This window comes from Orussus abietinus, unplaced genomic scaffold (assembly GCF_000612105.2).
Source record: "Orussus abietinus isolate OABI.00-Male unplaced genomic scaffold, Oabi_2.0 scaffold917, whole genome shotgun sequence".
Classification (NCBI taxonomy): Eukaryota; Metazoa; Arthropoda; class Insecta; order Hymenoptera; family Orussidae; genus Orussus; species Orussus abietinus.
In genome coordinates, this window is record NW_019395059.1 from 239 (window position 1) to 19,598 (window position 19,360).

Here is a 19,360-nt window from a genome sequence, read left to right on the forward strand (position 1 = left end):
TATTTCACGACGAGAGAAATGTAATGCTGATACAGAAAATAAACAGTGAATAAAAATATACTAACGACACTAGTGATAAATTTTCATCGAAAAGAGACTTACCTTCAATGTTTTCGAGCGCCTCATCGGACTTTTCTTGGACTGAGGAACCAGACAATATTGAAAATAATTATTGTGAGACTCGGTGCAACTTTAACAGCCACTTTCAAAGGACTGCAAGTGAAAAAATACGATTGTGGGCATTAAAGCACATTAAAACTTTAAAACACGAAACAATTGATAATCTACCTGTAGTTCTTAGAGAGCCGTACAGATTTCCCAAAAACGGCTAAAACATTGTTGGAAACTCCATTTTTGGATAAACGGATATTACGCAATATCGTAGGCTACGATGAATCGGCGGGACATTTTATGTACAGGGGAATAGAAAACAATTTTAACAAGTTAATTCCGTCTGAACTATTTTTAGTTGATTATATAAAGCTAATTGTTAATATTGATGGTGCAACAGAATTCAATAGATCAAAAAAACATTTTTGCCCATGCAGTTATAGAAACTGATTTTCCAATTGTTGCAAACTTCTCTTTTATGAAAGGTGTGATTTTTAACTAATTTCAAAGAAGAAGGAAATTTTTATTGTTAGTAAGTCCCGTACATTTTTTAAATTTAATTTTTTATTATATATATGTTCACACATAACTTTTCTCCGGGTTAACCTATTTAGATTATTCTTTCTCTATCTTAAATTTTCTCATATAATTGTTTTTTTTTACTAATATTGTCATGAGCAATTTTAATTGCGGATTTAAGGAATATAATTCTTTCCTATCGTACAATGGCGGACATGAATGCCTCCCCTGCAGATACGGCATCGCGTGCAGGATGGGAAGGCATTGTTGTCTCCCAGTGTACTTCTTTGCTCAAGCAGGAGACAGAGAAGAGGGAAAGAAAATTCGAATGCAAAAGTCGTGCAATCAAGAAAATGTTTGAATCAGTATACATACATATATTGTATACATATTATACATATGTATATACAGTATACATATTATATTGATATGTGAATGTCAAAGAGTACAAAAGCATTATTAATTACCATGACATGAAATAAAAACATGAAAAAATGTATGTTATTATTTTGATTTCCTTAATTCCTTGTTTAACTTGTCTGTATACAGTAGTCGTTCTTATAACACGGTTAATAAGTTCCGCGCTATATTGCTACATACGTGGTTCTCGAATGGGCCAATCGTTTGCCGAGGGTTGGCTTTCTATAAAACTGATGCATTTGTCGATGTTGGTCCGACATTCGGTCTTATATTGGTTAAATCTGTAATGTTGTTTTCTTTCTCAGTCCTTTTTACTAGTTCTCTTAGCAAGTCGCGAAACGAGATGTAACAGAAAATAACGATAGAGCTAACGCAATACAAATGCTCGTGTAAATTATAATTTTAAGAATCAGAAAATATAAGTCTCTAGATTTGACTGGCCTCAATCCAGGGCATTCACTGCATTCGATGCGGGCGAGAAGGTTGAATATCCCGTCGCAGGAGGATGAAAGGCTGGTCCCTTATGAGCAGCAACAGACGCTCTTCTCTTATGGCTCAATCCTGGGATCCTTGGATTGGTCAGTTCCTCCTCGCGATGCGCTCTTGACGAAGGTTGCGGGCCGAGAGAGCGAGCGCTGGCCTTCCGATACCACCGAAATCGTAGCACCGGGGAGATTACTCGGACAACCCGGTAGAGGCCTCACAGATCGGTTACATGCGATTGCGCGAAGATTCAAACATGAAAATTACGCTACAAATATATTTTCAAACATCGGCTGTCCTTAGGTTATGGATGTAAATTCCGACATTGGCCCTAACATATACCGATGGTATTTTCAATATTGGGCCAAGATAATCAGGTGAGGCTCGAGTGCCAATATTGGCCCAATGTTGAAACGATGGTCAGTATGGGCGAAAGATCGAAATTTCTACATGGGGGGCAGCTTTTACGCAAGAGGGTAGGTCTGACCTATTGGATACCACACACCTTGCCATTGCAAGATGTCAATCCATCGGTTCTCCCACCTTACACGTCGTATCAAGGTTAGACTCCTTTGGTCCTTCCCTGTCGGCGTCCCCGAGTGTTCTCGGCGCGCTACGAGCATCCACCCAAGGGTACGTTTATTCCTTCATAGAGCACACCATGCGCCTCCGTCCCCGCTGGCCAACGCTATTACAATCTCACGCTACTTATTATGCTACGACTTATTCAGCTACTTTACAGCTATACTACGCATTATAATTTGCTTTTGTTTTCAACCGGCAACAAGTATATGCTGAGAAGGTAATTATGTTTGCCGGCGTATAAGAATCGTATCGAATATGGTGCATTCATTATTCCAAATATTTGTACACGCGGTAAATATATATGTGCTTGATTTAGTTTCGATATTTGCAGCAGGTTTACAACATCGTGTCGCGACTAATCGGAGCCATTTAAGACACGCGGGGAATGAAAATTGATATGACTAGTTGATATAAACATTGGAACAACTTTTCTTGTACCAAGTACTAGAAGAAAATTTAAGCACATTTAACTATGGTTTTGTCAAAAGACAACTCGCTCATAAATAGAAAAGAAATTTCTACCAGATGTTTTCTGCTACCGTATGTAATACTTTGATGTAATTTAATGAACGTCTAAGAATAGGGAACATTTCGGAAATACAATTGTTCTGTTCCTCCTTTAAAGATACTGCCTAGTTCTTTGTTTACTGGTCAGTATAGTGTCAGCAGAGGCAGGATCAACGCTGACAAAAGTGTTGAATACTAATTCACCTTCTCGAAGAGGTTCAAACGACTCTGAGACTTGTCTTACCGAAGGCTGCAAAATGATAGGTAAGAATTACGTTGGCAATGACAAATGAAGACTTCTAAAAGAGAAAAAATAATGAATTTCATTTTCTACCTAACAGCGAAGGAAATCTTACGAAATATGAATACTAGAGTATCACCTTGTCACAATTTTTATGAGTTTGCCTGTGGGAATTACAAGTCTCACGTCAACTTGAATACAGGGGACGGTTATTATAATCAATTTATGGAGATCGAAAAGACTGTCCAAGATCGATTACAAGGTCCCCCTTTTTTTCTTTACCTCCATTTTTACGTCGCGGAGCAGATAAACGGTGAAGAATTATTTTGTCATGTTTCAGACATAATTAATGAACCAATTTCTCGCAAGGACGCGGAAGCCGTAAAGAAAGCAAAGAAAGCCTTTAAAGTTTGCGTCGATGAAAGTATGACCATTTTGCACATCTCTTTTTACTCAAACAAATTGCTTCTATAGAGATAACATTGAATTATATAGGCTTAATGTGTACTATGAGAACACTATTCCTCATCATGTGAAGATATTCTTCAGCAATTTAAAAAAATTATTGCGGAAATATCTCTTTCAGTTTCGTTCGTAAAACATTAGGATGTTCTTATAGAAAAAAATTTGTATTAAACATTCGTATTTTGCTGGACACAGTTTCCAGTGTAGAATGGAATAGGAGATTTTATTTTTAGAGCGCATTAACAAGACAGCAATGGCGGAAATGAAGTCCATTCTGGCACAGAAGGGAGGCTGGCCGATAGCAACGTCTTTGAGAAGAGATTGGACTTCCGTTTCTTGGCGTGAGCTTGATAAGTGGTATATTAATTTTATAGGTGAATCCGCATTTTTTCGATTTAGTGTCGAACCTGACACCACCACCGATCCTACGAGACACGTCTTCGTGGTAAGTGACTGAGAAAAATGAGTCAAACGGTAACAATAGAAATTCACAGAAAATCCAAAGATAAGCAATCTTAATTTTGGATGCTGAACTCTAACATCAACATTTTTTAATTTCGTTTCAACAGTTAATACCCAGTTTGTCTGCTCTACCGACAAACATACTTCAGACGTCACCGCATCATCTAGAGAAAATGGACAGGTATCGCAAATTTATCGTCAGCGTCGCTTTGCGGTTTGTAGACAGAACAAGCAGTGCGAGTAATATGTGGGAGGATGCGAATTCTATCGTAGCTTTAGAAACGGCTCTAGCAAAGGTTGGTACAGGTATCTTTAAGCTAATGTGAAAGTGTCTGAGGGGTCTGGTTTATAAAACTTTTTTTCGAACTGGGTATACCGAATCATTTGGAATTTTTTCACGTCAATATGGAGACCCTAAGGAAGGTCCTGACACCCATGAAATTTCATTTTTGTTTAAATTTGTTTACAAACATTGTTTACACTTTTTTTTATAAGAAACGAAATTTCGCGAGTGTCAGGACCTCTCTTAGGGCCTCCTTACTCACATGGACAAATTTCAAACAATTCGGTAAACCCAGTTTGCCGTTTCATACAGAATTGACCCCACAGATGCCACTTTCATGTCGTCTCAATGATCCATTTTCTTCCTGCGTTCTATGGGAAATAATTTTACAGATTAAACACATCGAACGACAAGCTGGTCGTGTGATACCAATGCAGCAAAAAAGGCTTACAATGTCTGAATTTATTCAAAATCAAAAGACACGACAACGATCGGTGCAGGTGCGATTAAATTATATTCCAAAAAATGTATTAAAAAATATGTAATATCTTATCTGATAGACATGTATTTCTCCTTTTATTTTAGAATAAGATAGATTGGGAGAGTATCCTTCAAAGCTTCTTCGCAAACAGTAATCTTATGTACGATCCTACGTGGAAAATGGTAGTACATGACGTGCCCTATTTTGAAAACTTGGAGGACGTATTATCGAATGTACCGGCTGAAGTCATAAGTAATGAAGGGAGAATTTTTGGATTGGATTTTGACAATTCATGAAATTGACTGTATAAATTTGTTCGTAGTTAATTACATTCATTGGCAGTTAGTCCGTCGTTTACTGAGAAGTATAGACTGGGATTTAGAATTTCTGGATACTCAAATGCGGAGTGACCTGTTAAAAGATAAAGCCGATCTAGATCGGTAGGTTCCCCAAAATTACATTTTACATTAGAATATTCTTCAACGATACTCTGATTAAATTTAAGGTTATTTTGTTTTAGGCGGGAGGATTGCTTGAACAACAATCCAGCCCTAATTGCAATTGTTCATCGATATCTGGAAAAACACGTTCCACTGAAAACCGTAAAAATTGTATGTTCTTCTTTTATCTAACTAGAGAATTTCGTTTGACTTGTTTTTTTTTTCTTTTCATATTGTGGTAGATTAAAGAAATGGTCAAAGATGTTAAAAAAGAATTTGAGCACCAGATCAGCGGAGCTCCTTGGCTGGATAGAGAAGCGAAGGATGCTTCGATATTGAAGCTCAAGCATTTAAATGAATTTGTTGGGCCTTCTTCGTGGGTACGAAATGCCACATTAGTTAGTGAAAACTATCATAAGGTATGAAGTCACTTTATGTACGCTCGTAATTTTCTTCCATATTTGCGATCGAATATCTAAATGAAAATTATGTGTTGTGCCATTTGTTGAGACAGCTCGAAATTGGAGACAGCCATATCAGAAACATTTTCAATAAGAGGATGCATGATGTACGAAATTTATTAAATCTGTTGCCGGAGCCAGTAAATCGGCTAGCAGATTCAAGCATGTAAGAAAAAAATTAACCACAATTTATTGCATTATTGGATGACTAGGTAATATTACATATTTTTCGGTAAGAAAATATTTTGAGTTAAACATTTACAAATCCGCGAATTTTTCAGACAGTCTTTTAAACTGAACCTTGTACTCCTTTGAAATTCTTAACATAAAATCGTGAATAAATATAGATCAGAGCGATTTTAATTAGATCCTATTTCTAATAACTCTTTTAGATGGCCCTTCGGAGTCACAGAAGTAAATGCATACAATTTTCTCCGTCTCAACGCTTTGAGTGAGTTCTTAGTTTTCTTTTTAATATTTCGACGTGGCAGTTGATACATTTAGTTCATTTTCAGTCATACCGGTAGGAGTGATGCAGCCACCATTATTCTTTAGCGATGTTCCCGAGTAGGTAGCAATGTTACTCCAATTCTGAAAAAAATGCAAAAAATCTAGATGGTTGATATTTTTTCTTTTTTAAGAAATGTCCAATTCGGGACTCTTGGTACTGTTATAGGACACGAACTGACACATAGTTTCGATGAAGCAGGTGAGTTTTCTTTCTTCAAAAATTGATTTTTCGTGGAAATTGAAATTCATAGAACAAAATTGATCGTTTTCAGGTCGTGAATACGCACATGATGGGTCACATATGACATGGTCCAGCAAATCGGGTAAGGAATTCGAAAAACGAGTACAATGCTGGATCGATCAATTTAACGGATATAGATACAAAGAATTGGAAGACATCGGTCAACTCGTATATGTATGTTCTCTTTGTAAATCTTAATTTAACCATTAATATAGGCTACTTCGCTCTAATTTTGGCTGCATTTTCGGTATTTGATTTAACTTTTCCAGTGTAATGGTGCAGCAACCGCAACGGAAAACATGGCCGACTCTGTAGGAATGCAATTGACCTATGCAGCTTATAAAACTCGAGCAAAGAACTACCAGAAATTACCTGGTCTGAACAGTTATACCGACGATCAGTTGTTCTTTTTATCGTACGCTAATGTAAGACATTTAGAAACCATATAAACAAATACACTGAACAAGAGTTACTTTGTATAAGATACGGCATTTTTGTGGCAAAAAGATTTTTACGTATTATTATGGACAAAGTAAATTGTAGAGTTGATTGAATGTAATTAAGGCAATCGATATTCAATCTTTTGCGTTTATTGTTTATTGTCGTTAGATATTCTACATATAAACGTCCGTATTATTATGGACAAAGTAAATTGTAGAGTTGATTGAATGTAATTAAGGCAATCGATATTCAATCTTTTGCGTTTATTGTTTATTGTCGTTAGATATTCTACATATAAACGTCCGGGATGAGTAGTTGATTCGCATAAAAAAGTGAAAGATTGGAAGAATTAACAAAATTCTTGTATCAAAGTAGAATCTCTCAAAATTCTGTCACTTACCGGTGGATTCATTCTTACATAAACTTAGAACAATATTCATCCGCCATTAAACAGTTTTTAAATTAAGTATTAACTTGTTTGAGTTAAACACAATAATTCATCCAAAAAATTTTATAACTTCCAATATTTTCAGGACGTGAAGTCAATTTTGTATATAATATAAAACTATCATCGTTTGTCCCGTAATGCTGATAATTCCTGTAAAATAAATTTCGGTGGAGCCAGGAAATTTCTTCGACAAGAATCATTTAGATCGCTGGAAATAATTAATTTCACTTAAAAAGTAAATTGTGTGTTCAATGCACTACAGCCTCTTTTGGCCTATTTTTTACTCTGCTTCTACAGGAAGCTACTTTTCTGGATTTTATCGGGGTCATACAATGTATGTTCAAATGTTCAGACACTATTTTTTTACAGATGTGGTGCGAGTATAGAGACGTGGACATGTTGATGTACTTGTTGCAAATATCGCAAGGTTACAGTATCGGAGAGCACCGACTCATTGGTACACTATCGAATATAAAAGCCTTTGCTGACGCATTTCAATGCTCTAAGTACAGTCCTATGTTCTCGAAAAGGAGGTGCAGCTTATGGAATTGAATGCATTAAATTCAATGAATCAGACATCGAAAAATTCATGCAAAGATTTGTATACAAGTGCAATGTAACATTCTGATGAAATTTATTCATAAAATCCAAAGTAAATAAATTGCACTTTAATAGAAATTGCTAATTCTCATTACATGTACATCAATCCGAAATTGCCTTTTGCACTGGTTGAATCGGAAGAGTCGTATTTTTCAGCTTTATTCATTTATTACCTAATATTAATTTAGTATTGTTTATATTTATGTAAATAAGTGAGGGACATCATACTGCATGTGGCCTCATAAAAGTAATTAGGTATCGGCACTAAAATAAAAAGGTTTTCGTTCCTTTTATGCTATTAACACATTCGTGACCGCTGACGTGAATCACGTCCTTTAACGATACAAGTTTGCGGCAACCAGTTTCAGAATTTCATTATTTTTGCCGGTACTCAGTATTTGAAACGGAAAAAATTTGCCGGTCGCGAGTGTATTAATATTTTTAATTGCTTCGTTGGGGTGAAATTATCTACATATCGAAAATTGCTCTCGTATGATAAGAACACTGTTTTTTAAGAGAGTATCTTATGAATTCAGTTAGTTTAAAAATATGTTTGCAGTATTTTCCGAGACAAGACACTGGAAATCCCAAAGTAATGAACTTCCTTAAAAGTTCAGTTAATTTTCATAAATCTTGCTCAACATATCGTTTCCAAATGCTCGTGATGATTCACAATCCATCACATTATAGTTACAGTCGTGTCACGACGATTCCGAAACGTGCAACTTTAATCCTTGTCAGATAATCGTCACCCGGAAAGATTACCATTAAGCGATGTGTTCACCTATAAAAAGAACACGGATACGAAGAGGTGTCACTTTTGATTAGGTGAATGTTATGTGACTAAGGTCACGGAAAAAAATGCTTTCTACAATTAACATGCCGATTAGTCAAACAAAATTAAGTCATCTTCGAAGGTAAGTATATCCTATTAGATCATCAAGGAATTTAACAAGACTCCAATAATTGGTGTTTTTGCAGAATTTCATTAATGCTACTGATCATCGCTAATTACGCAAAAGCTGAACCAGGGGCGGGAATATCGAAAAAGAACCCGCAGGTTTCTGTATGTAATTCTGCAGATTGCCGGAAAGCGAGTAAGTAATTATTTGAACAAGCGGTGCAAGACTAAATATCCGGTTGCTCCAACATTGAAGTTAAAATCTTTAATTAAGGATTACTTAATGCTTGATTACAAGCTAATCGCTCGACTACAGGTGACTATCTAGCAACAGATTTTAATCTTCGATTAGCTTAATTTTTCTCGGTGCTACACGAATTTTACTGATTCAGTAGTAACTAATCGTGATTAAAAAATGTCACACTAGTCACTGTTGATGCAACTTGCCCTAATACATGAAAACGCGTGAATCGACTTTAAATCGATTTTAACACGTGTAGGTGCAGAGATTTTAAGGAACATAGACAGAAACGCGTCGCCATGTGATGATTTTTACGAGTTCGCTTGCGGAAATTTCCACACTCATCATCCAATGGGTCAAGACAGATACCAAATGAACCAATTCAGAATGGCTGGCGAAAAAATCAGCAAATATTTGGAAGGTATGGCATTTCCGATTCAGGATTATCGATTCACTCAAATTATTGACATAGAACCAATATAATTAAATAAAGGAAGAAATGTTTCATTTTATATTTTTCTCGTTTTGCAGATACGGCCAGACGTTCCATTCTACTGTCTGATATAGAGGCCGTGAAGAAATCAAAAACGGCTTACCACGCTTGCATGAACGACGGTAACGTTAACGTTTAACTAAAAATATTTAAGTTAAGAGATGTTATGAATAAATTCAAAAGTTGAATGAGCCGAACCCATTTACCAGTAATCTTGAAGTTATTATAAATTGATTGAAGGAGCAAAAATATTATACCAACAGATAGTGATGATAGAAAAAAAAAAAACTCGAGACTAAAATGTATAATTTTTATATAATTATAATTAAATGTAATATACCGCCAAAAGTATTATTTAATTTTCTAGATCAATTGGACAGTGTAGGACTATCAGAGCTTACCGAAAAGCTAATGAATCAAGGAGGTTGGCCCATGGCCATGCATAATTGGAGCAATATTTCTAAACGTTGGCAACAAATCGATCAATTCTTCACTGGATTTATAGGAAAATCGGCGTTTTTTCATTATACCGTGGAGCCCGGCCCTTATAATTCTAAGAAGCATAACTTAGTGGTATAGAAAATAGCAGTCTTTCTTCTTAATTATTTTGTATTTGTACTTCGAATTGTAAAGAAAATAAGTATTCACAGAAATTGTCATTTTTCAGATTCATCCACCAAAATTAATCTTGCCGCTTAATGTCTTTCGTAACCCGGACAAATACAAAGCTAAGATTAAAGTCTACCGTGATTTTATTGTTACAATTGCTCAGCAATTTGCTACTGCCAATGTTGATTCTGAAACGATTAAGCAAGATGCGAAAGACTTGATTGATCTGCAGATTACGCTGGCAAAAGTACGCAAACGTGATCTCTTTAAAGTTGAACTATTTTTCTTCTTTCCCGAAACTATGTTTCTTTGATTTCAGGCCATATCTAAAGCCCGGGATGTCGCTCAGGTTCGAATGCATCTTACTACGTTTCAAAATAAATATAATAGCTATCCGTATTCAATGGCGAACTCAAGGGTAACGTATATTATTTTTGAAAACTTTAACATAGGTGTGTCACAACCCGTCAAATATGAGGGAATTATTTCCCTTCGAAAATTTAAGCGAGACCGCGAGGTCTCTAATTTCTGTAGTATTCTTTAGCACAATGATGAGTATTACGAGGTCAAAAGAGTAAGACTAAGATAAAACACATTTATTAATTATTAAACTACTTTCATCTCAAGGACTCTAAATAGATCATGTAATTGATTGTCATAATAATTTATAAAAGAATTCTAAATTCGAGAAATATGCTTCAGATCATCTGGGAGGTTGTACTTTTTAAACTTGGTTTACATACTGACGTAAATTTTACACCACCGGAAGTAATTACGGTAAGAGATGAGGAGTACTTTTATCGGTTGGCCAATATTTTGGATTCAACGCCTACGAGAGTAATAGGTAACGGCTTAATCGGGATTTAAGTATAACAATAAAAAAAAAGGTTCAAACTGCAGCCTATAAATAATAAAATAAATTTGCAGTTAACTATGTTTGTTGGATATTTATTTATGACGTATTGAAGTTCACCGACACAGGTACAAGAGATTTGTACCATGATTTCAATACGGAAATGTTGAAGAGCACTTCATCGGATTCACGGTATGTCTTTTGAAATGGTATAAACTCTTTAGATTTTCATATTCGAAGGGCTAAAGAATTTAAAAAAAGAAAAACACTCTAGAGAGAAGGAGTGTATGAAGGAAAATCCAGCTCAAAAGGCGTTGTACCATCAGTACGTGCTGGCTAAAGTACCACAAAGCTACACCGAAAAAGTAAGTAGAGTTTCGAAAGCATATTTTAAATGAATTAAGAAACTCGGTAGAGTTTTGTGCCAAAAAAATATGTATATAAGAGGTGCGAATGCAAATATTCGAAATTGATTTATATTAAACGAACAACTTCTGGGATAAGTGCGATAGGGAAAGTCTCATAATGTGTTTACAGGTCCATGAAATAATAGCAGATCTAACAAAGGAATTAATTGAACAAATTAAAAATTCCCCCTGGTTGGATCCCAACTCAAGGGAAGCAGCGAAGAAGAAAGTCCAGCGTTTGCACGAATTCATTGGTTATTTATCTTGGTTAAGAACGCCTGCGAAAGTCAACGAATATTATAAGAAGGTACGAAATGCGCTTGATCGGACTAATGAATAAAAACTGATATGTTTTTCAATTTTCGATACCTCTTACAGCTCCGCGTTGGGGATAGTCACTTACAGAATGGGTTAAACAGTATGATTTTTCGTATAGGCCGCTCTCTAGAAAAACTAAGTGTGCCTGTGGATCGATACGCAGAAGATAAAGTGTAAGATATTCCTACAATTGTGTCCAACTTTAATTTAAAACGTCGACTGATGGAAATTGGCTCTGTAAAACACGTCGATTTTTATTTTAGGTGGGTAAAGCCAGTCGTCGAAGTAAATGCATTCTATGTTCGACCACGTAATAGTATAGGTAAGCAACATCGTCCTTATTTACAATTCCGAAAAATAGAATCGTTTTATATACCAGTTTCTTTCTTTTCTACCTAGTCGTACCATCAGGAATATTACAAGCCCCGTTTTTCTTGTACGACGTACCAGAGTGAGTACACTGGTACCCTGATGCACTTTTCTACCCAAGTATAATGTCGCTTATCTGTTTCTTTCATCCAGACCTTTTCATCTCGGCTCAATCGGTGTTATCCTAGGGCACGAATTCACTCACGGTTTTGATAAACTTGGTAAGTGTTTCGTGAAAATTCGGTGAATTTTCTATGAACGCGTGAAAGGGTTACAAGAGATATTCTCATACGTGTAGATTTCCTTAAAAAAAAATACTTACAGGACATACGTTTAAGTCACAAATTTTTTGAAAATCAACATCTTTGACTTCCAGGACTTCGTTATGCCTACGATGGATCTCCGATGCATTGGCCAGCTGCAACTATGAGAGAATATGAAGACAGAACTCAATGTTTAGTCGACCAGTTCCAAACCTACCATTATCAAGACCTAATACCACATGGCCACGTTCTATTTGTTAGTTGGCTTTTTTCTAATTAATTCGGATTATACATATTTTGCCAAAATTACACGTAGTATTACACGTAATTACCCACAAGTTTAAGAACGGCTGTTTTCTTAATTACATGAATTCCTGTAGGATAGTGGCGATGAGACTCAAATAGAAAATCTGGCCGATACAGCTGGTATGCAAATCAGCCATGGAGCTTTCATCAACAATCTAAGGAAAAGAACATCACTACATCAAAGATTACCAGGTTTGGAGTCAGTCACCGATGAACAGTTATTCTTTTTAGCCTACGCCAATGTAAGTTTGACACGGTGTGCACGGTAATAAGTCAAATCTTGGATTTATACGTATACGATAATTAGAACAAAAATTTTAATCATGAGATACATTGCAGTACAGACCTTGAAGTAACTAAATTTTGAAAAGGGGGGAACTTTCACCAAGCTTTGATTTACTTGATTATTTGTTTCGGGAATGTCGATTTGTATTCAGAATCGCAAAAAACAATTTGTCCACAGATGTGGTGCGAGTACAATGATCCGCGGTTTCTGTTGTATTTGGCGCGACTGAATGGCGAATACAGTATCGCACACCACCGAGTAATTGGGACTGTATCAAATTTGGAAGGTTTCACAACTGCATTTGGCTGCAAGGCAGGCGATGCAATGAATCCCAGCCGAAGGTGTACTTTGTGGGGATAAAAAATGTGTATCAAAGAAATCATTCTTAATGTTACCGATTCGTAAAGTAAGAGTAACATTTGTAATTTCAACTGTACAGTTAAATACACATATGTAACATAGATATTTCTATCTTTCGGCTTCATCGTAATATGCATTAGGTTGAGAAATAAGTTCCCGCCGTTTTCATTACGTTACGTTACGTTAAAAACGACGGGAACTTATTCCTCAACCTAATATATTGCGGCATTGACAGATTTCAATATTCAGCAATAGAACTTCGTATTTTGAAATATTGAAATTTTTAGGATATTCCGTCATGTAGAGTTGGCATGACTAATTTGTAACCCGGAACAATCATTGTTTATCTTTAACAGATACTGCAAGAGTTTGTCCTCGTAGTTTCATGTTTCGAGTTATGGAATTATACGATTCATGCGAGTTTAATATTACCTAGAAATCGTAATCGCAAACATTAGTAGCTAACATTCTAGGTAAGCTCCATAAATCTCTTTCGCAAATCGCAATGTCTAGTCATTACTGGAAGGTCTTATCGGAAACGTGCAACTCGTATAACATTTGGATAAAACGTAGAAATGTTAGAATATAACGTTTAACTGTAGCGATTCTTTCCCGTACCTATTGCAGTTTCAAGCTCATCATCTAGAAATATGTTTCCAATAATCGGTTTCATGGCGATTAAATGGCGAAACATATTAATCAGATATATTCAAATGTACGTGAATCCCAGTAACGTTTTTGAATAAAACATATCCTTTACAGAATATTACGTAACACTTCCATTTTAGAATTTACTTGATACTTTTTGTGGTTTCTGATTTGGTACAAGCAAAACCGGGTGGAGGATCGTCACGAATTATGCAATCTGAAATCTGCAATACAGAAGAATGCAAATATATAGGTAAGGTATTTAATATAACGAAATTAATTTTTAAAACACATAATCGGTTACTACAGCTGAGGAAATATTGCGGAATCTAAAATCGGACTCGAATCCTTGCGACAATTTTTATGAGTATGCTTGTGGGAATTATAAACAACGTTTCGAGCAGAGCCAACAACAGGAATATATAAACCAATTCAATATACTTCAGAATACAATTAACGAACGGCTTGAAGGTATTATATTCATTTATTAAGGAACTATAACAATTATTCTTTTAATGAAACATAATAGATATCAAATATTTGCCATTTCTCTTGATCGGAAGTGATTTCTACAATTTAGAAAACATTTCTTAACAGCATCAACATCACTACAAAAATGTGATGATTTATTAACATAGAAATTATATTCAGTATCGGTTATATTTTGAGAAATTAAAAAAGATTATTTCATATCAGTTTTAATAATTACGATAGAAAATAAAATAATTTCTGTCTTTAAATTTCAGACATTATTTCCCAGAACATTGTTGCACGCGATTCGGAATCATTGAAAAAAGCAAAGCAAGCTTATAAAGCATGCGTAGACGAACGTAAATATAAACAATTTCTTTTTTTCTGTTTTATACTTCTTTTACAAAAAATAATTAACAAGCATATTAACTTATTTAGGTGCAATCGAAGAAGTAGGCGTAAAGGACGTAGCTAAAATATTAAAACAGAATGGAGGATGGCCAATGGCGATGTCTTCCTGGCAGAGATCTCTTTCGTGGCAAGAAATTGATGAAAATTATATTCGCATTTTGGGTGGACCAACATTTTTCCGAATCGGCATCTTATCTGGTTATCTAGAATCCAATATCCATCATTTCGTGGTATGGTTTTTCGGTATAACACTTTTAAAAAAAGTGAATACTTCTAACAACGTCAAACCAACGAGTGCAATTTGACTACAGCTTCTTAATGTTCATAGATACAACCTATTGAAACCTTCCTTCCAAGTGAAATTCTTAAAAAACTACAGGGTGAGAAGAAAGTGAAACAATACATCAATTTTGTCGTCGCGGTTGCTACCGAATTCGTAAGAAACGACAATGTCTCCATTGGAGACATGAAACGCGATGTGGATGATATGATAGCTTTGGAATATAAATTAAACAAGGTAATCAGCAATTTTGTCTTACTTTCGAACATTATTCCATTTATTATTTATTTCAGATCATATCCAATAAATTTAAATCGTCCGATGTTATAAAATCATCCAAAGAATTCCAAAGCATCTGGGACAGTAAACGTCACAAATCTAGTAAAACGGAGGTAAAAAACAATAATTATATAATATGTATTTCAAATGTTGATATATTGTTTTTCCTTTAAATCCTAAGTGGAATTCAAATTTAAATTATGTTTCTAGATAAATTGGATGAACGTGATACATACTATTTTTACGGATAGTGGTATCAATATGGGACCTAGCGACAGATTTTTTATATATGATAAACATTATTTTTATGGACTGGCAAATGTATTGAAGTCAACATCGACCAGAGTGTTAGGTAAGATTAAAATTTGTCAATGACTTTTGCAATATTTCAGCAGACATGGCATTAAAATTGCATTACTGGTAATCGCATATATTTTTTGCAGTTAATTATGTTCACTGGAAATTTGTTTGTCGTGTGTTGATGTTTACGAATTCTTACATGAGGGAACTTTACGAAACGATACAACAACAGTTTTTGAGGAGACAATCATCACGAACGCGGTAAGTTTATTAAATTGCCAACAAATATTCTACATTTTTTATGTAATTTTATGATCTCAAGAAATAAAAACAAAATTGTTGCAGATCGTTAGACTGTGTTTATAGAAATCCTGCTCTAAGTGCAGTGATGTCTGAATATATAAAGAAGTACGTCCCAGATCAATCAATCAAGATAGTAAGTATTTTTATTTTCTGTCTTTCATATGTAAATGCCCTTTAATGGGACGAAATACTTTTTACCCTATTAGACGTAAATAATTGCTCATTTTAGAACCAACGTGGTGAGAAATGATTATTAGCTTCTTCACTCCTATCTTATATACATACAAATTACCTTTTCAATAAAGCACACTTTAATGAAGATCATGACTTATAGGCTACAAAAATGGTGACCGACTTAAAGAACCAAATACACTTACATATCAGTTCAACTCCGTGGCTGGACGAGAAGGACGTGTCAGCGTTATTAATGAAAGTCACAACAATGCATACATTTGTTGGATATTTACCTTTTTATAAGAACACTTCTTCTGTCGACGAATATTTCCAAAACGTAAGGATTAATATCCCGACGTATTTTAATTCAGTCTTTAAATATTCAGAAATTATACCGATTATTTGTCTTCGACAGCTTAAAATTGGCTCTAACCACTTCCAGAATGAACTTCAGTCTAAAATATTTAGCATAAGAAAGAGTTTGCAGAAGCTGAACAAGCCAGTAAATAAATTTCCCGAAAGTAAGATGTAAGTGACGTTTACGAGCCATGATAATTCCAAATTTTCCAAATTTTTCCAAATTTAAGTGCCACAGAAGCCAAGTCATCATGCAGCCTTATAAGTTCCCTTTTTACATGTAATCAAAAATGCATCATTAGTATTCTATTGTTCATATTATATATTATTATCGACTAGCTGGAACAATTCGCAAAAAGCGATATTAAATAATGTAGGTCTTAAAAGATGGCGAAATTATTGGATTTCAGAATGCCAAAAGGGATAGTCGATATAAACGCATATTACCTACGTGATATCAACGTTATAGGTAAAGTTCCAACTAGTGACAAATTATTTCAAGATAATATACAAACTATGTTCCGAATTTTCAGTCATACCCTCGGGAATGCTGCATCAACCTATTTTATTCAACGATGTGCCAGAGTGAGTAGACGAGTTTTCAAAATACAAATCTTCCATTCCCAACAATATCAACAATTAATTAAATTTATTTGATGCAGAGTCATCCAATTTTCTAAACTTGGCGCCATCGTGGGCCATGAATTGTCTCATGGATATGACGAGGAAGGTAGGTTGGGGATTTCTTTTTTTTTTTTACACATGACATCAACTAATACAACGGAAGGAATTTCAGGACGTAAATATGCGCACAATGGTTCACACACGGAATGGTCTGAAAAATCGATCGAAGCTTTTACAGAACGAGCGAAATGTTTTGTTAATCAATTCAACAGTTATAAGTACGAAGAACTGGAAGTATTAAATAATAGAGAGGTCTATGTGAGTAAAAATGGTTTTGAAATTTATTTCCAAGAAAAAGCACTCGTACTTATGCACAACATGAAGGAAACTTAGCAATGGTTGCAAAAATATAGTAACCTCGCTCCTCAGAAACTTTTCTACACTTATTACTTATTCTAATTATTTTCTGTAGGCCAACGGAAAACAAACTGAGAAAGAAAACATGGCTGACACGGTTGGTGCTCAATTGAGTTTTGCAGCTTATCGCGATCGGCCAAATGAAAGGCATCTTTCGAGGTTACCAGGATTGGATGCCTACACGGATAACCAATTATACTTTCTGTCATTCGCCAACGTTAGTATTATATATTTTTCTTCTGAGTGACACTTTTTCCTTCCATTCGCCGATTATTTTATTTTTTCCGTCTCAAGTCGAATTTCAAAAATAAAGAAAAACAAATTCAACTTTTAACAATTCTTCCCGCAGGTATGGTGCGAGGTGATGCCTTTGAAATATTTGGTCTACTGGGCAAAACTGAATGCAATTCATAGCGTTGCAAAGCATAGAGTGATCGGCACGTTGTCGAACATGAAAGAGTTCGCGACTGCATTCAAATGTCCAAAAAACAGCGTCATGAATCCGAAAAAAAGATGTGCCCTATGGGCGTAAACTATACTAAAATTTAAATTCTAAGTTTGCCAATAAGTTACTAAGATTTCTTTAGAAATAAAGGTGTATGTCGGTTTAAATCCGTACAAAAAATGTATATGTTACAATAAACATGATTAGTATACTAATTTTTAAAACATGATTTATTGGCAAGAATTTTAGTAATGAATCGCGCTGGTTCTAGAGTATGACATATATGTTCATTCGCAATGCCGAACTTCCAAAACAGTAAGTGTTTGGTAATTGTGACCATTTTATTTTAATATTCTAGATGGCACAAAATGCTCTGATTGAATTCCATCTATCACTTCGAGTTGAATGTGTTAAGTAAGTAACTTAATAAATAATTTCGTTTTAAAACCCTAATAAAAAGAAGTCATAAAATATGAGATCATCCCAAAAGGGGAAAAAAAATCCCTACGATCAGTATACATTGCTAGTACACATAAAGGGTATTTTAAATGTCCAATCGTTGTAAGTTCAGTACAGTCGTTGTAAGTTCATAAACTCGTACTCATAAAATAAACTCAAAAACTGGAACAATGTCAACTTTTTCAACTGAATTCTGCAAATTACCACTTATTATTTAAAAAAAAATGATATACCTCTGTTACGTCCCGCGTAACGCTCCCTGCACCTGCGTCCGTAATAANAATTAATATATATATAAAATCCTGCACGTGCATCGGCTCACGCATCGAACTGAGACCGGGAGGCCCAGGTCACTCAAGAGGACTCCTAAAGATGCCATTTTTTCTTAGACTCAAATTACCAAGAGCCACCCTGTTTCAGTCCGGCGACCCGCCGACCCCGAGAAATAGTGAATAAGGTAGCGGGGGCCCGGTACTTTAAGTCTCATAAAATAGAAGATAGAGAAACGGAACCCCCGCGATAACCGAACCACCCTTGCACGTGCGAGCCCATAAATTCGACTCAAATCTCAACGTTTATCAGTCTTCCTAGGAAAGCAACGTCAACCTCCCTCTCCCGATAGCATTTTCTCCCAAATTTCCCTACTCTAGACTAAATCCTCCAATTAGAAACTTCCAAATCCCACCCTCACTCATTTTCTCCAATGAGTGATTTTTCCAACTCCCACCCTATATCCTCCCAATAGGAATTTGACTTTTTACCTTTACCCGAATTTTAGGTCTCAAGCATCGGGGGTGGAAATTGTATAAAAGCTAGTGTTTAAGCAACGAGCTTCACTACTTCTATTTCTTTTTGAATCGACCACTTTTTACGTGAATCGACTCACTCGAACTACACTGTCGAATAACTCGAAGTTACTCTCAATTCGAAGTCACTAACTCGAAGTTCACTCACTCCAAATTCACTCTCTCGAAATACTCTCTCGCAGTCACTCGAAGACTCTCGAATCTCCGAAATAAATCTTGTTCGAGGAGCTGACATCGTCTAAAAGCAAGAATCAAGGTATTTAGAAACACACACACACACAC

The 19,360-nt window shown here is 35.3% G+C and overlaps 3 protein-coding genes across 3 annotated transcripts; all 3 read left to right on the forward strand.

Moving 5' to 3' along the window:
• The first annotated feature begins 2,568 nt into the window (after positions 1-2,568).
• LOC105702264 (membrane metallo-endopeptidase-like 1) lies at positions 2,569-7,989 on the forward strand. Its single transcript, XM_012429693.2, has 18 exons — positions 2,569-2,658; positions 2,744-2,889; positions 2,967-3,128; positions 3,207-3,290; positions 3,565-3,776; positions 3,901-4,089; positions 4,469-4,576; positions 4,662-4,809; positions 4,880-4,997; positions 5,078-5,168; positions 5,240-5,416; positions 5,512-5,624; positions 5,851-5,909; positions 5,974-6,025; positions 6,100-6,167; positions 6,241-6,383; positions 6,479-6,634; positions 7,468-7,989. The coding sequence occupies exons 1-18, from the start codon at positions 2,591-2,593 to the stop codon at positions 7,648-7,650; spliced, it is 2,277 nt and encodes a 758-aa protein (XP_012285116.1). The 5' UTR covers positions 2,569-2,590; the 3' UTR covers positions 7,651-7,989.
• Positions 7,990-8,517: 528 nt separating this feature from the next.
• Positions 8,518-13,207, forward strand: LOC111674200 (membrane metallo-endopeptidase-like 1). Its single transcript, XM_023433624.1, has 18 exons — positions 8,518-8,615; positions 8,680-8,795; positions 9,100-9,261; positions 9,372-9,455; positions 9,701-9,906; positions 10,001-10,189; positions 10,262-10,360; positions 10,645-10,786; positions 10,870-10,987; positions 11,070-11,160; positions 11,333-11,509; positions 11,581-11,693; positions 11,784-11,842; positions 11,920-11,971; positions 12,043-12,110; positions 12,266-12,408; positions 12,533-12,700; positions 12,922-13,207. Exons 1-18 carry the CDS (start codon positions 8,560-8,562, stop codon positions 13,102-13,104), a joined length of 2,226 nt encoding a protein of 741 aa, XP_023289392.1. The 5' UTR covers positions 8,518-8,559; the 3' UTR covers positions 13,105-13,207.
• Positions 13,208-13,732: 525 nt separating this feature from the next.
• LOC105702261 (membrane metallo-endopeptidase-like 1) lies at positions 13,733-18,042 on the forward strand. The gene is made up of 18 exons (XM_023433625.1): positions 13,733-13,819; positions 13,893-14,005; positions 14,062-14,223; positions 14,499-14,582; positions 14,662-14,864; positions 14,963-15,151; positions 15,208-15,306; positions 15,404-15,545; positions 15,637-15,754; positions 15,839-15,929; positions 16,131-16,307; positions 16,386-16,498; positions 16,738-16,796; positions 16,861-16,912; positions 16,990-17,057; positions 17,124-17,269; positions 17,424-17,585; positions 17,718-18,042. Exons 1-18 carry the CDS (start codon positions 13,755-13,757, stop codon positions 17,898-17,900), a joined length of 2,226 nt encoding a protein of 741 aa, XP_023289393.1. The 5' UTR covers positions 13,733-13,754; the 3' UTR covers positions 17,901-18,042.
• The last annotated feature ends 1,318 nt before the right edge of the window (positions 18,043-19,360 follow it).

Bases quoted from the DNA above. Each gene is read 5' to 3' on its own strand.
- LOC111674200 (XM_023433624.1), top strand. From the start codon at position 8,560: ATGCTTTCTACAATTAACATGCCGATTAGTCAAACAAAATTAAGTCAT. The intron at 10,988-11,069 runs GTATGTCTTTTG...AAAACACTCTAG, and splicing joins AGCACTTCATCGGATTCACG to AGAGAAGGAGTGTATGAAGG. The intron at 12,701-12,921 runs GTAAGTTTGACA...ATTTGTCCACAG, and splicing joins TCTTTTTAGCCTACGCCAAT to ATGTGGTGCGAGTACAATGA.
- LOC105702264 (XM_012429693.2), top strand. From the start codon at position 2,591: ATGGTTTTGTCAAAAGACAACTCGCTCATAAATAGAAAAGAAATTTCT. The intron at 2,659-2,743 runs GTATGTAATACT...CCTCCTTTAAAG, and splicing joins ACCAGATGTTTTCTGCTACC to ATACTGCCTAGTTCTTTGTT. The intron at 6,026-6,099 runs GTAGGTAGCAAT...TTCTTTTTTAAG, and splicing joins TTCTTTAGCGATGTTCCCGA to AAATGTCCAATTCGGGACTC.
- LOC105702261 (XM_023433625.1), top strand. From the start codon at position 13,755: ATGTTTCCAATAATCGGTTTCATGGCGATTAAATGGCGAAACATATTA. The intron at 13,820-13,892 runs GTACGTGAATCC...CTTCCATTTTAG, and splicing joins TTAATCAGATATATTCAAAT to AATTTACTTGATACTTTTTG. The intron at 16,913-16,989 runs GTGAGTAGACGA...TATTTGATGCAG, and splicing joins TTATTCAACGATGTGCCAGA to AGTCATCCAATTTTCTAAAC.